The following is a 16205-nucleotide window of genomic DNA, read 5'->3' as shown; positions in this document are numbered from 1 at the left end:
TTCTGGACTTGCTCTAGCATTACACAAAATGACCCTGATTTTCCTCTTGCTTACGTCAGTTTTACCAGGCGTAACTCCACTTCAGTGAGTTACTCTTAATGTACTCCAGTGCAATAGAGGCCAATATATCAGGCCCAATGGGTTTACTTGCTGAATGGACCTCAGAGCGCATAACACTTTTTATGTGTGGATTGACAATCATTTGGCAAATGAGGAGCTCAGTGCATACTCATAGCAGACTGTCGCAAAACAAAAATGCATACAGTGGAACCCTCTTGTGGTGTAGTCATAGAACAATTTGACTGTAAGCAGATATACAGGAAGAAGTGCAGTTTTACTATTGCAATACACTGACACAATTTATAGCTGTCATTATGCTCACTGAAATGGATATATAACATGGGCATGACCCACTGAAGTCAGTCTGTCTCGTTCTGTCTGAGGGTTTTATACTGCTTTCCACATAAAATCAGTAGCAATAATGAAGTCCCTACTGGATGTTCTAGAGTCTCTGGCACTTCCCTTTTTATGGTGTCAAAACTCTGTGTAAGGTAGAGGTGTTTTAGGGATTTAGGGGTTGAAAAGGGTGTCAGCGTTGTGAGTGTCATTCTTAGGGTGAAAAGGCTATTCAAAGAGGAAAGTTTTGCAAAGTTTCCTAAAGAGGATTAAATTCAGACTCTGTATTCAATAGACAGACTTATTGAGTTCAACATGGATCAGTTCCCAACTGCACTATCACTGGATCCCACTGTCTTATTAAAAGGCTGATATAGGGGCTTCTAAACACCAAGAGGTGGGTAGTAGGCCACCAATTTTCCATGCTCAGGTACCTGTATTAACAAGATGGAGTGATGTGAGGAATTCTTTGTTCCGTGTATAACCATCTGCCTAAATAATTGTTATTACACTTGTTTCCTTGGTGCCAGAGGTATACTGATGTACTCTTGGCTGAGACATTTAAGCTTAGCAACATTGGTATAGGTAACATGAGATTTTTGGTTTTTAGGAAAGGAAACTCACCAATTACACTCAACTCCGCACTGGTGAAAATGACTCCATGTCTGTTTTCTGCTACACACTGATACATGCCTGCATCTGACAGATTCACATTTGTTATTGTAAGTGCTCCATGTTCTATCTGAATTCTGTCCTGTAGAACAACAAAATAAATAAGGAAACCCCACCTTAGAATTTATGTTACAGCAGCTGTGTCATCTCTTACATCACAGGGGACAGGAAAAAATAGTAATATGAACAATTTACATGCTACAATCTATTTGTCTGTCAACTAAATTTATATCAGGTTAGACGTTAAATGGAAAAACCAATACCGTAGTTGGTAAATGCAATTTAAATGGGAGGACTCTCCCTTGAGTTCTCATTGATTTAATACCTAAACCATTCAGATTAATATCCCCTTCAAAGAGATAAACTTGAATCTAAAAATGCACTTCTGTTTTAAGGTAGTGTATCATGGTCAAATACATTCTTGAGAACATTTAAAACAGTTGAGTTATTAGCCTGTAGCCCTCTGAAGGTTAATAGGAATAGTAATCATCTTAGGTAGTGCAGAGAGAAACATTTAAAATCAGCTGCAGTTTACTGGAAAAAAATGTAGATGTTAATAATTTAATGATCCTTTACTTTATTTCTGCCACTAACGTGATTTAAGAACAAGACCATCTGCTAGTGACCAGCATGAAGTAAAATTAGCATGTGGAACAAAAGACCATGGTATCATTTGTCAGCCTAAGGATATGGAACTCATATTATCAGTTTTAATAAGTACAGCAAAATGCTCCCTCCCTCCTGGGAGTTCTGCCATTTTTAAAAAATAAGTAATATAAAGAGCTATTGGCTTTCTACTTGGCTGCAGGGTGGCAATTTAATGTTTGTGCAATCTTTATTAGGACTTGATCAAATCTAGGCAGCCATGTCCTTTCACATTAAGTGGAGGGAGAAAAATGCAGGCTACCCTGATAACCCTTTAGTAATTTGCTTTAGTTTTGCTGTATAATTGAGACAATAATGGGACTCAAAGTTGCCCTCTAGCGAGAGAAGGAGTGGGGCGGTGGGAGAGTGAGCTTTATCCCCCACTTCTATGGATTGCTAATCTGTAGGCAGTTCTTCATGGCACTGCTAATGGCAGGTCAAGTCTCTGGTCACCTATGCAGGAACAACTCTAAACAAGAGAAATTGGATTATTGTTTAGAGACTGAAGGAAATGCCAAAGTTTCATTAACATTTGAAGTTCAGCTGAAAACTATCAAATGAAAATCATTTTATGTCCTAAAACCCCATGGTACCTGATTTTACTGGGGCCTCTCAACCATCAGATTAGTATTATGAATTACTCGTTCCACAGAGCTATAAACAGTTGAAAAAGTATAATTGCTTCATATACCCTATTTTCCCTAATATAAATCTCTTCTGAACCTGTCCTGAAGCCTTCCCCACCATCCTACAGAAAGTAAGGGACTATTTTTCTTCAATAAAGGAACTCAATGTCATATAATGGCATTGACCCATGAAGGTAGAAAATATGCTCTAGCTTGAATTTTAAGGCTCAGTCACTGTTTGCACTTCTATTTCAAAGGCAGTGAACTATGCAGACATGAGAAAGCTGCCAAATCAGCAGAATCCTTGTAGAACATTCTGCAAAAGGCCACCTCGTTCAAAGAACAAAGGCATTAGACTTCAGCAATATTCTTACCTGAGGCATCAATGGCTCACCATCCTTTAGCCAGCTGTATGAAGGCTTTGGTCTCCCATTCGCTTTACACTCCCAAAAGATGCTTTCTTCTATAGCTTTGTGAGCATCACTTATTTTCTGAATCCAGTTAGGTGGTGCTGCAGTGCAGAAAGTAATGAATAAAACCACATGTTTGTAAACAAGAGTCTATTTTCTAGATGCCAGCAAACCCCCCAAATAGCTTTCCTCAAAGAATCACATATTTAATACCATTGGATTCGCTTTGGGGATTTTTTCCCTAGGGTTCCAATTCTGCTCCTTTTGAAATTAATGGGAACAGGAACAGGATTCCCAACTTTTATTTTTAATATAAGTATTAAATAAAAAAAAAATTGCATCTTCAGAAATGAAGTACTTCAGCACATGAGAAGTGCCATTGAAATAAATGAGACTGCTGACATGCTTGAAGTTAGTACTTTCCTGATGTTTTCACAAACTGGGCCTAAGTGGCTTGCTGGGTCACAGCTCTCGATCAAAACCCTTTAAGCTTTGGGAGCATTAGGAGCCATATTCAAGCACTATTCAGATCTAAGTTCAGATCCTAACACCACATCTTGGCCCCTTGCTAGTTTAGGGACAGATCCTGCAAAACCCGAGCTACTCGTGAATAAAGGATACATGTGTAGAAAAAAGCATCTCATGTCAATAAGAGTTCAGAGGATTGGGACCTTAATACAGTAGCATTTAAAGTACTGACTTCACATACTTAATCTTCTAAATAGATCTCTGTGAAAACTGGCATTTGTTGTTTGCAGGTGTCTGAAAACCTTTTTCTAGTTTTGTGTTAGGTAGGTTTTCACACCCTTATATTATCCATACTCAAAACTGAGAGCAAATTTCTGCTGTAACTCTCAAGTTTTCCTGGAAACCTTGAAAAACCACTGAGTTTATGTTATCTCCACAAAACCACATTGACATAGGTTTGTCTCTAGTCCACTGCACAAAACCCCAGTGAACGTTTCAAAAAACTCAGTCTGAGCTTCAGGACTGTACTAAAATCAGATGTGTTTCAGGTTTTTCTTAAAGGTAGATTTGCCCTACTTTAAAATAACAAACACAACCTGAAAGGATTTAAAAAAATATTACCAGCAGAGGTCTCCAAGAACCTGAATAATATTTTTCAATACTTTCCCTCGATAATCAGATAAAACAATTAGGATTTCTCAAACAAAAGACAACAGCTTTATAAATCCCATTTAGCCTGAGATGAGGGAACAGAGAAAGGTTTGACAGAATAGATGAAAAAAACAAACTTGATAACAAACACCAAATGTTAAATTGAATGGAAACTTGACATCACTACACTTTAAATACTGCTGTGTCCATCTTTATATGTTCCTGCTGATAGACCCAAGAAATCTCAAAGAGCTAGGATGCTTTTTTAATGTTCTGCCTGGGGAATTTGTCTCAAATGATGTTGCTGTTCATAACAGATATGCACCTAATTCCACATATGCCACATTGAATATTTCCCCTCCCACTGTGTCTATAAACAACAAATCAAAGGGAAAAAAACACAGAAATTTGCATAGAATTTTAAATACACCACAGAAATACTCAGTGGGGATTACAAAAGCAGAAAGCCAAACTTCATATGGTGAAACAATGTTAATATAGAACTTAAATAGACCTCACAACCAAAAATGGAGAGGTGGACAAGGCTTACCCCTTCCTACCTTTCCTACTGTTATACTTTAGGCTTGTTCATTACATGCATCCCAAGAGTCATAAAAAGGGGAGGTCGTGAAACATAGCAAGATGGGTGGCAACTGCTAGCACTGTATTGAATAAGACATGAAGTAATGAGTTCCGGCACACATTCCTTCTCTCAGTGCAACAGGTTCTAAGATTTAATGCTATTTGCAAGTTACAGCTGACTGCACAATTTGTCTACATGGCTACTATTACTATTAGCATCTAACTCATAACTTTGAAGAAAGCCTTACGATACCCTTTGTTATGAAAGGACTCTATAAAACCTCCTTTTTGTTTTGTTCATTTCCCACTTCCCAAAAAAACCCCAAATTGCTCTTTTTAAAAAAATAGACAAAACAATCAAATGAAGAAAATCTACATAATCTGTACAGTGTGTTCTGTGGCATAGTTATATTGGAATGTCATATATAAATTGCCTCAGGTGAAATTATAAGAACTCAAATTCTATAATAGGTGAGATTTTAGATCTTTCTTTTTCCTTTTGTGGCTATCAATCTTACATTCCTTGCATAAGCAAAGATTTCACCCATGCAAATGGCAGCTTTTTGCCTGTCCAATCCTGGACTGAAGGACTGAGCCAGCGTTTATGAACTGGAAGGAGCAATCAGATCCCTACTTTTAGAACATTCCAGTCTTTATTTTATTCGGGTTACAAAATCTTAAAATCCTAATGTAAATAATTGCATCAAGACTCAAACTTCTGATGCTGGAAATGATCCTAACAGCTACAGAAGCTATTCATTTCAATCTCTTGTGCAGCACCTGTGAGCCACAGACTTGAACGATACCCCAGTGTTCATCCATTCTAGTTATGTGAACTGGTTAAGCTTTTTAACCTAATGCTATTTATGATGCAGACAGCTATTGTGAAAGCTTAGTAGGTCAATAATAAATCTCAGTGACAACAGCAGGGCCCATTGTTTCACAGGAATGCAGTTCTGTGGTTCTCTTTGGGAGACATTTTTAATTAGGTCAAACTCTCCATTGAACCACTTGTTCTAGAGAATACAAGACATTCTCCTAATTTAGTCTTATGTAAAACACCAGGGCTGGTTCATGAAGTAGGTGTGTTTGAGCCATCAGCACCAGCTACCATAATATAATGAAATTTTGACATCCTCCCATTGGGGATCATACAAAGAAGCAGTAAAGTGAGACAAAGCTTCAAGCAGGCTAATTTTTTTTTTTAAAAAGAATAAGGGTGTAAGGCCAGTTGTGCATTACAAACTTTTAATGTCATAGCTATGTAGGTCTGGGGTGTGATGATGTGTGATTTGTGACTGACATGGGGCTGTGCTGGCAACAGCTGCTAGTTTAAAGGCAGCTATATTGAAAAAGCTGCTTCTTTGTTGGTAGAGCTTCTTCCAGACCCCTGAAAACTCCGGAAGGGAAAAGCTAGGTCATTAGACATCATAAAAGCAGCATGGAAGCTAATTTAAGAATAATATTAACATCACAAGAAATTGGCATATGTCACATCTATGAGAGAAAGGAAAAAAAGGCAAGAAAAAATACAAAAACAGTTGAATGGATATGAGTATTCTTTAAAGAAAAGAAATCCATCTCAAGTGATGGAATCAGGGCCTGGAGCTCAGTCTCTGGCAGGTACAATGTAAAGTAGAGATTAAGGGACACATTTCCAAAGCCCTGCTTACCTTTTACTACATTCAAAGGTTTAAAGGTTTAGTTTAGGACATTTAGACAGCTAAGTGAGTAACTATACTCACATTAGGGCTGCCAATTTGGTAATATTTAAAAACCAGACACTCCAGCAGCTGTGCTGGAACCTCCCTCGTCCCGCCTCTTCCTCCCGAGGCCCCACCCCTGCCCTGCCTCTTCCTCCCAAGGCCCCACCCTTGCCCCACCTCTTCTCCCAAGGCCCCACTTCTATCCATGCATCTTCCCCCCTCCTTCCCCTCACTTGCTGCTTTTCCCCGCCCAGGTCAGGAGGGACTCGCCTGCTTTGCCGGGGTTGGGAGCTACAGCTGCCTGACGCAGGTAGGAGGGGGTCCTGGATGATGATCCAGCGCCACCCCGCCTCCCCACCCACGGTAACTGGACTCTGGGTGTTCTGGCAGTAGAGCTGACCGGACACTGTCAGGTCCCCTTTTTGACCAGACTTTCTGGTCAAAAGCCAGGTACCTGGTCACCTTAACCCAAATAATATAGTCTGGCACTTATATGTCTAAATAGCCTAAGCTGAGTTTGCAATTATTGCACAAATTGCAAGTGCCAAAAAGGAGACCCAGCTAAGGCTGGACCTGCACTAAAAGGGTTAAAAGCAAGTTTGAAGATGAAATAGACAAAACTAGCAAAGATGTGTCTGGAGCAAAAGAGCGACTAATACACATATTGTTAGATTCACAATTGCTATATATAGACTTCAGTGGAGCTAAGCCAATTTATAGCAGCAGAGGACCTGGCCCAGGCTGTGTAATTCATCATGAACAGCAGATACTCTACTGAAGGGCTACAAGACTGCCTATTGTTGTATCTATTCTTTATGAAGAGGCTGAAAGTGAACCTGGGAATCAGAGCGGAGAGCCAAACACTACTACTAACTAAAACAGTTGAAAAAAATAATTAACAATAAAGCATTTTTTTGTTCTGAAGCACTACACAGTGAATGATGTTTGCCCCCTGTGAGGGACAATTAAGCACACCTGTTATATGGGACAAAGAAGAACATAGTCTCACTAATTTATACATCCCTAATCTGTTAGAATTCTTAGTGGCCATGTGAAGGCAGATGACAAGCTGTTTCCTTTTCTCTACCCTCAATAAAAAACAAATGATAATCCACTTATTTAACAAAGTCTAACAAAACTTCAGCAGGTTCATTGGCTTGAATGCTGTATCCTCATCACCTACTCTTCAGCTGTTTGTGTCTGGAGAAAGGTTTCAGAGTAACAGCCGTGTTAGTCTGTATTCGCAAAAAGAAAAGGAGTACTTGTGGCACCCAGCAGGACAGTGGGGTGGGAGGAGGTATTGTTTCATATTCTCTGTGTATATATAAAGTCTGCTGCAGTTTCCACGGTATGCATCTGATGAAGTGAGCTGTAGCTCACGAAAGCTCATGCTCAAATAAATTGGTTAGTCTCTAAGGTGCCACAAGTACTCCTTTTCTGTCTGGAGAAAGTAACCCATTCTGGAAAGGGATTGTCTTTCCTCTGTTTGTACAGCACCAGCACAATCCTGACTGGGGCCTTTTGCTCAATACTATAATATCACAGAAGTAGTAGTTCACCGCTCCAGGCCAATGGGGGCTGCGGGAAGCGGCGTGGGCCGAGGGATGTGCTGGCTGCTGCTTCCCGCAGCCCCCATTGGCCTGGAGCAGCGAACCGCAGCCAGTGGGAGCTATGATCGGCCAAACCTGTGGACGTGGCAGGTAAACAAACCGGCCCAGCCTGCCGGGGGGCTTACCGATCCCTGCATTTGACATTATGTTGCCCAGTTATACCAGCCTATTTCCTGTTTCATAAAACATTTTGTACAATCACATATTTTCTTTTTTTGCCTTTTGTAATGGCACTGATAATCTTGTGTTACAGACTCAGTATACCTTTATAAAGGGAAGCAGTATGCTTGAAGTTTTTGCTATTCACTCACTTATGCACCAGACTGCAGATACTGCAAGAATCTGAGGGAAGTTGGAATGTCTTATGATCATCATTCAAACTCTTATTTTTAACTAATAAACTATACTAAGTATCACACTGATTTTACTGTATTTTAGCCAAACAGTATTTTATTTCACCTCAAGTCTTTTTGGACTTTAAAAAAATAGCCTATGATTTCAAGCCCCAGCCCTATAAAGATTTACTGCACCTTGTTCTTGGTACACCTTTCTGGCAGTGTAAAAGGGACTTAGAAGCAGGTATAATATAATTTACATTTAAGGCTGCTTTACATTGCCAGAATGGTATAAAGTGGCCTTATCATAAATGAGACTCAGACCTTTGGACTACAGTAGGATTACTCATGTGTGTAAAGGATTAAGGAACTATACTGGCAATCAGGAGAGTTGGGGTCACTGCCCAGCTTTGCCACCAACTTTCTGAATGACATTGGGCAAGTCAATTAATCTCTCTGTTCCTCAGGATCCCATCTGTATAATTAGGGTAGTAAGGCTATGTCTACACTAGCACTTTTGTCGGTATAACTTATGTCCCTCGGGGTTGTGAAAAAAACACCCCTCTGAGCGACATAAGTTACACCGACAGAAGCGCTGGTGTGGACAGCCTTATGTTGGCAGGAGACGCTCTCCCACTAGCATAGCTACAGTTGCTCATTGGGGATGGTTTAATTATGTTGATGGGACAGCTCTCTCCTGTCGGCATAAAGTGGCTAAAATGGAGATCTTACAGCAGTGCAGCGGCATAAGTACAGAAATGCCGCTGTGAGGTCTCTACTGTAGACATAGCTTAACACTCCCTTTGTCTGTCATGCACATTCAGGCCCCCAGACTTGCAAGCATTTACTTAAATTAACTTAATTTTATTCACATTGAAGCTAATAGGCCTACACATGTGCTTAAGTTAAGGATATGCATAAGGGTTTGCAGGATCATGGCTTTCATTTGTAAGTTCTCTGAGAAAGGGGCAGTCTATAAAGAACAGTTTCTTACCCTACAATAACTGTGGTTATCCATCATGTCATCAGTGTGGATTCCATTATAGGACTGCATGTACCTTATGCTCACAAAATTGGAGTCTTTTTACCATCAAGGTCACATATACGCCCCAAGCCTCCCAGTGCTCCCATATGAGGGCATAAAGGATGGTGCAGGGCCCTCAGATCCCTCACAATCCAAAGACCATGTCACTGAGAACACTGAAAAGTGGGGATGGAGGATGATCATGGAATCTGCATTGACAACAATCTCTGTAACCCAAGCACCCCGCAGTGGACAGAGGTCACTCTACAGCACCCTGCCTCAACTACCTACTCTCTTCAGGATCCTTTAAAAAACTCAGTTTAAAGGTAGTTCAAACAATCCCCTCCTAAGATCCTATTTATTGAGTTCTCAGGCACATACGGGCCCTTTGGGCCTCAAACCCAGTTCAGTATCAAAATAACGCTTTCAAACATAGAACACAAACTCACACACAGTCTTCATTCCACATTCAGTTGGGCACAAACCCAGCTCCCTGCGGGACTGCCCTTCTGCTTCTCCCACAGCATCTCCTGCCTAGAAATTGTCCTCCTTCACAGGTCTTCCCAGCTGGGCCTTTGGAGTCTCTCCCCAGCTTGGACAGGGTCTCTCTCAGGCCTCTTTGCCTCAAGAGCTTTCTGCACTCTTTCCTGCTTCTGGAGCTTTCCCCTGCTGACTCAGAGACTTTCTGTTCCCTGCAGTGTGTACAAATATAGCCAGAGTTTCCTGGGGCTCCCACCTTCACTGCAACCTCCTGCTCCTTTTTGTACTTGAATTACCTGATTCCTCTCAGGTGGAGATCATCTTGTAATGGAGGTTGGCTTATCCCCAGCCTCTCCAGCCCATGAGGCAAGCCACCCTGTTTCAATCTCAAAGAACCACAGTTACAGTAGGGCAGAGGTGGGCAAACTACGGCCCGCGGGCCACATCTGGCCCGTGGGACCCTCCTGCTCGGTCCCTGAGTTCCTGGCCTGGGAGGCTAGCCCCCGGCCCCTCCCATGCTGTCACCCCTTCCCCCGCAGCCTCAGCTCACTGCGCTGCCAGCGCAATGCTCCGGGTGGCAGGGCTCTGAAATGCCTAACTCACTTTTGAAAATGATTTAGGCTCTTAAGTCACTTTTGGGTAAATTTTTCAAAAAACACGTAGTCTCACTGAACGTCAATAGGGTTTAGGTGCTCAAGTGCTAACATCACTTTTTAAAAATGGGAGTTGGCACTTTTGAAAATTGATTTCACTTGCAAAAGTCCTTTTAAAGACATCATGTAGCCATTTGTTTTCTGTATTTTACATTATTTGCTATCCATGAAAACTTGTTTTACATGGGACTTGTAAAAGAGGTGCATGGCAAAGCTGAGTGCATTTGCTCAGCTGGTGTGGGGCCAGTTCGCACTGGAACAGCTTACTGGGACGTTTGCCATGTGGAGGATGACATTTTGTTCTCAAACTACATGGAGGATGCAGAGCAAAATGGTGTCCACCGCCCAACATGTGTGTGAGCTCAGAGTGGCGGGGGCATCCTGGTAGTTGTCCATTCAGGACTATACCACAGTGTGGAAGTAAAAATCAGAGCTGAAAACATGTTTTGCACCTTGAACAGACATAGCTTCATAGATTCCAAGGCCAGAAGTCACCACTGTGATATCTAGGCTGACCTCTGGCAAAACACAGGCCATATAACTTCCCCCAAATATTTCCTTTTGAACTAGAGCATCTGATTTAAAAAAAAACATTCAGTCTTCATTTTAAGATTGCCAGTGATAAAGCATCCACCATGACTCTTAGTAAACTGTTCCAATGGTTAATTACCTTCACTGTTAAAATATTACACCTTATTACTAGTCAAAAATTGTCTAGCTTCAACTTCCAGACATCGCATTTTGTAATACCTTTGTCTGATAGACTGAAGAGCCCATTATCAAATATTTGTAGATACTTACAGACTGGTACTCACCCCCTAACCTTACCTTTGTTAAGCTGAATAGATTCAGCTCCTTGAGTAAAAGACTCAAAGAGTAGTTACCAAGAGTTTACTGTCAAACTAGGAGGATGTATCTAGTAGGTTCCCTCAAGGTTGTGTCCAGGGTGCTGTACTAATCAATATATTGATTAATGACTTGGGTAATAGGATATGCTTACAAAATTTGTGGATGGCACCAAACAGGAGGGATTGCATGCACTTTGGAGGACAGGATTAGAATTCAAAATGACCTTGATAACATGGAGAATTGGTCAGAAATACAAAATGGGGAATAATTTGCTAAGTGGTAGTACTGTAGAAAAAGATCTGGAGGTTACAGTGGATCACAATTTGAATATGAGCCAACAATGTGATGCAGTTGCAAAAAAGAGAAATATCAAGCATACGTGTATTAATAGGAGTGTCATATCAAAAACATGGGAAGTTATTGCTCTTCTCTACTAAGCACTGGTGAGGCCTCAACTGGAGCTGTGTTCTAGTTTTGCGCACCACACTTTAGGAAAGATGAGGGTCCAGTGGAGAGCAAGAACAATGATAAAAGGTTTAGGAAACATGACCTATGAGGAAAGGTTAAAAGAATTGGGTATGTTTAATTTTGAGAAAAGAAGACTGAGGGGGGCTGTTATAAAGAAGATGGTGATCAATTGTTCTCCATGTCCACTGACCATAGGAAAAGACCTTAATCTGCAGCAAAAGACATTTAGGTTAGATATTAGGAAAACCTTTCTAATTATAAGGATATATAAGTACTGGAATAGGTCACTAAGGGAGGTTGTGGAAATGGAATCCTTGTCATTGGAGGGTTTTAAGAACAGATTAGAAAAACACTTGTCAGGGATAGTCTAGATTTACTTGCTCCTGCCTGAGCACGGGGGACTGGAGCAGATGACCTCTCCAGGTCAACTTCCAGTCTTATGATTCTATGATAAGCCCTTTTGGGTTATTAAAACACATATTGTTTGCTTGTGCTCCACTTACCAGGCGATCCAAATCATTGTGGCAATCCAAATCACTGTGTATCAGTGACCTGTCCTCTTCATTATTAACCACTCTCCCAATGTTTGTGTAATTTCAAAAGTTTATCTGCAATGATTTTATGTTTTCTTCTAGGTCACTGATAAAAATGTTAACTAGCAGAGGGCCAGGAACCAACCCCTGCAGTACTCCACCAGACACATTCCTACTCAATGATGATTCCTTGTTTACGTAAACTTTGAGTCCTATCGGTTAGCCAGCTTTTAATACCTTTAATTGTAGCATGTTAATTTTGTAGTGTTCTTGGTTTTTTAATCAAAATGTCATGCGATATGGAAGTCTATTACGCCTGTACTATTATCTGTATCCACCAAAGGAAATAGCATTGGTGTAATAAACTTAGACTTCTGTCATTTATAGAGCTTGCTAATAACTGATTTTTAAGTTTGCTGGCAATTCTAAAAATAAAAAAATTGTTTCAGATCAACGCAAAACTGAAATCTTTAGCAAATAGAAAAATGGAAAAAATATTGTTTTGTTTTTTTAAGCAGTTTTTAACTTTTAAAAAAATAATATTAAAGGAAATTCTAAAACAAAAAGTCATTCTGAATAAAAAATTCAAAACATTTCTTTTAAGAAATGTTAAAATAAAACACTGTGACTTTTTCATATTTTTTTTTTGTTTTTTTGACCCAATTCGTCAAAACTGGCACAAACTTAAGGCACATTTCAGTGTCACTGAATAGAGTTTTTTGTTGAAAACAGTTTCAGTTAAAAAATTATGCCCAGCTCTAGTCACTTACACTTCTACAAAAGGAATGTAACGCTATGATGTGGTAGCATTTTGCTCCCACGAGGTGCAAGACAGAGGAGAATCATGCTCACTGATTTCAGTAGAATTATAGCAGGGATGTAGTTGGCCCATTTTTCCTAGGAATGTTTTTAATCACAGTAGTTGAAAAGGCAGCACCATTGTTTCTTTGTGTTCTCCCATCAGTCTGTGTCCAAAGTTGTCTCCTGTTTTATATTTAGACTATAAGCTCTTTGGGACAGAGACTGCTTTTTGTTCCGTGTTTGTACAGTGCAGTCCTGGCTCATGACTGTGCATCCCAGGAGCCATGGCAAATAATAAAAAATAATAATAAATAAAAAAGTTATCTTGATGCCGGTTTTGTGAAAGGAAAAGCAGCTCTCTCTTAGAATTAGCTCAGAAGAGTCTCCTTGGAAAACCCTAAAAGTGTTGGGTTTTTACCTCTGCATAATATATAAATCTTTGCTTCATGTAAGGTTATCAAGTTTAAAATTTCTGAGCCGTCAGATTAAAAATGGAATTCAGGTTAAAGTGAATACTTCATAAATGTTTTGGATCAAAACATATTGCTCTGACTTCTGACTTCCAAGTTCAATCAGTTCAATGAGAAAGCAGAAGCTAGAAGCCCAGGAGCCAGTCCAAATGATATGGCAATAATGCATTCCTACCATCTGGGAGCCCTGGATCTGGTAATAGGCTCAAGTTTAAAGGCTCACTGCATTGCAGAAGGAATTTGCACACCTTCTTCAGCAGCAGAGGTTCAAACTAGATCTTGTTATGAAAGCTCATTTTTTCAGCTCAATAGGGAGCAGATTGCAAAGCCAGGTATACCATACAACATACCTGTGACTGCTACTGTGGTGTTGTATGGATAAGCAACACATAAGGGCTAAAAAAAAAAAAAAAGAGAGGTACATCTCCAAACTTAATTCACTCGTATTCAGGAGTTAATCTCAGACACAAAACACCTGGTTAGGTATTGTGTGTGTGTGTTATGATAGCCTCTTATGGTAAAAAAAACAAGGAAAGCAATGTTTAAGTCAGGGTTTGCCATATACTTTTGGTTGAGAAATACAAGTACTTATAATTATATTAATTTGGTACATTTTCTAATAATGAAGTAGGACAGCTGGATAACAGGAATGCATGCCTTTGGAAAACAACAACACAACATATTTTAGTGTCTCAAAACAGAGAAATCTATGGAAGAATACATCTGTCATGTTTAATTATTCTTTCCTGCAGCAATGAGAATGCCAAACAACTTTCGTGTCACTGATATGCTAACAATGGGAAAAGTCACACAAAAGAATAAACATTGATACAAGAGTGAAATACAATACAAGTCAGCCTTTCCTGACGACTTTCTGAAGCACCAAAAGTGGTTGACAAAGGAGGTATGCCTGGGTTATCTACAGCAAGCAGGCAAATTTGAATTTCATTTTCTTTTTTTCCACCTGTTCACAGACGTAGATAACTCAGTTTAAAAGAGTAACACTGTTAGAGCCAGATTTTAATCTCTGAGGGCATGCATTGCGATAGAACATTTCCCTGAGCAATGCTGCAAGTAAGTGACAAGTCTGATTTTCCATATCAAATACTCTGGAGTGTTCCTCTTTTTAGGCTGTGAACGTTTGTCCCACTAGAACCAACTTGAAAAGCTGTAACAACCTTAGTTATATTTCCATAAAGATATAACATTTCCCATCTTTAAAAAGAAAAAGGATTAAGGGAATATGCTTTCATTCATTCATGCACCACTCATATGAGGTATTTACACGAAGTTGCTTTCAGTATGAAAATTTTAGCCTTTATATGAAACTCAGGGTCAATTTCAGGACCTATGTTGTGAAAATGGTCTACATTTTCAACATTAAATGGGTGCCAACAAAAAAAGGTGTCCTTGAAAACTAGAAAGATTATGCCAGCCTCAAAATGACACTACTGGGGATAAAAAAAAAAAAGATAATATTTTAATTTAATATCTTCCAAATAAACAGTGGAATTTGCACTGGTCACCGGTCACAGAGGAACAGTTCTGGAGACTGAATGCCTCTATTTGCCCAGAGAAAAGGTAGGCGCACAGGCAGCAGTAGAACAAGCTTCCCAGCATTGCACTGCAATGTGCTTCAACCCTGATCTGGAGGAACAGGGTTTTAGGGATAAGCGGGTAGCTCAGTCTCCGTCATCCCATAAAATCCTGACCTTCTCTGCCAAGACTGCTGATAAGTATGACAAGTGACAGCAATTGTGGTTGTGGCTTTTGTGATGTGGACAGTTGTCCACTGGGAATTGGATTGAGGTCACCAAATTCATGATGCTTACTGCTTATAATCTAACAGAGGTTGTGCCAGCAATGCAGTGGAGACATGCTGTACTGTCGTGGTGGGGAACATAGATTTGGTCTTGAGTTCAATCCAGCCTCCCAGGCTGATAGAGCTCGGCACTCTAAAGAATAACTGTGCTCCGTACCAGTGCACGAGAGAGAATATCGGGTCACGCTTGAACAACTGGTCCCTCAGTGGAGGACACCAACGTGCTCCAGAAGAAGCTGTGTCTGGAAATAGGGTGGTAACTATGACACAGGGATTTTTGAAGCTTGTTGGGAGTGTAAAGCAAGGACAACTCTGTGTGTGTGCATGCATACACTTGCATATTCTGCAGGTTCCAAAAAAATAACCAAAATGAAAATAAATCCAAAACCATGAACATTTTTAGCCAGTGCTTTCTTACCTTTAAAAAACACATCGTGATCCAAAATGAGCAAATCTAATGTAACTTAGACCAACTCAAACTTTGCAATTGCAAGCTCAGTTCATTTCCTAAAGGCTGACAGTTTGGGGCTGAGTTTCCAATAGATGATCATGTATCTGCAGACACTTCTACTAGGATTAGAGGCACCAATACAAGCTTAATCAGAGGCCCATGTAGGGTGACCAGACAGCAAGTGTGAAAAATTGGGATGGCGGTGGGGGGTATTAGGAGCCTATATAAGAAAAAGACCCAAAAATCGGGACTGTCCCTATAAAATCGGGACATCTGGTCATCCTAGGCCCACGCGTTTGAAATTTTACATTTATATCGTGCTCAGATCAATACCCATGATTTGACTCTAACAAGAGCAGATACAGACAATCTTTGGAGTGGGAAGGATTAGTCAAGCACTGACTTGGTTAATCACCAACAGTTTTCAGTCTGTGTAGTGTTACCACCAAAACCCCTTCTAAAAACAGCCCAGTTAAGAGCAATTACCAATGATTAATGAAGGGCAGCACACAGCTCTCATAATAAATCACAAATCATAACCACCAGAATGCCT

The 16205-nt window shown here is 40.2% G+C and overlaps 1 protein-coding gene across 1 annotated transcript in view; it reads right to left on the bottom strand.

Moving 5' to 3' along the window:
• Positions 1-16205, bottom strand: part of LOC144267326 (contactin-4) — a 234188-nt gene that overhangs the window by 111759 nt on the left and 106224 nt on the right. Inside the window, exons 7-8 of the mRNA XM_077821196.1 lie at positions 2714-2850; positions 1021-1150 (exon numbers count right to left, since the gene is read on the bottom strand). Of these exons, the coding sequence (XP_077677322.1) occupies positions 1021-1150; positions 2714-2850 (267 nt within the window). The remainder of the gene's footprint in view (positions 1-1020; positions 1151-2713; positions 2851-16205) is intronic.

Source organism: Eretmochelys imbricata, chromosome 7 (genome assembly GCF_965152235.1).
Source record: "Eretmochelys imbricata isolate rEreImb1 chromosome 7, rEreImb1.hap1, whole genome shotgun sequence".
Taxonomy (NCBI): Eukaryota; Metazoa; Chordata; order Testudines; family Cheloniidae; genus Eretmochelys; species Eretmochelys imbricata.
Note: the sequence above shows the minus strand (reverse complement) of the source record. Positions and strands in the feature narration are given on the sequence as shown.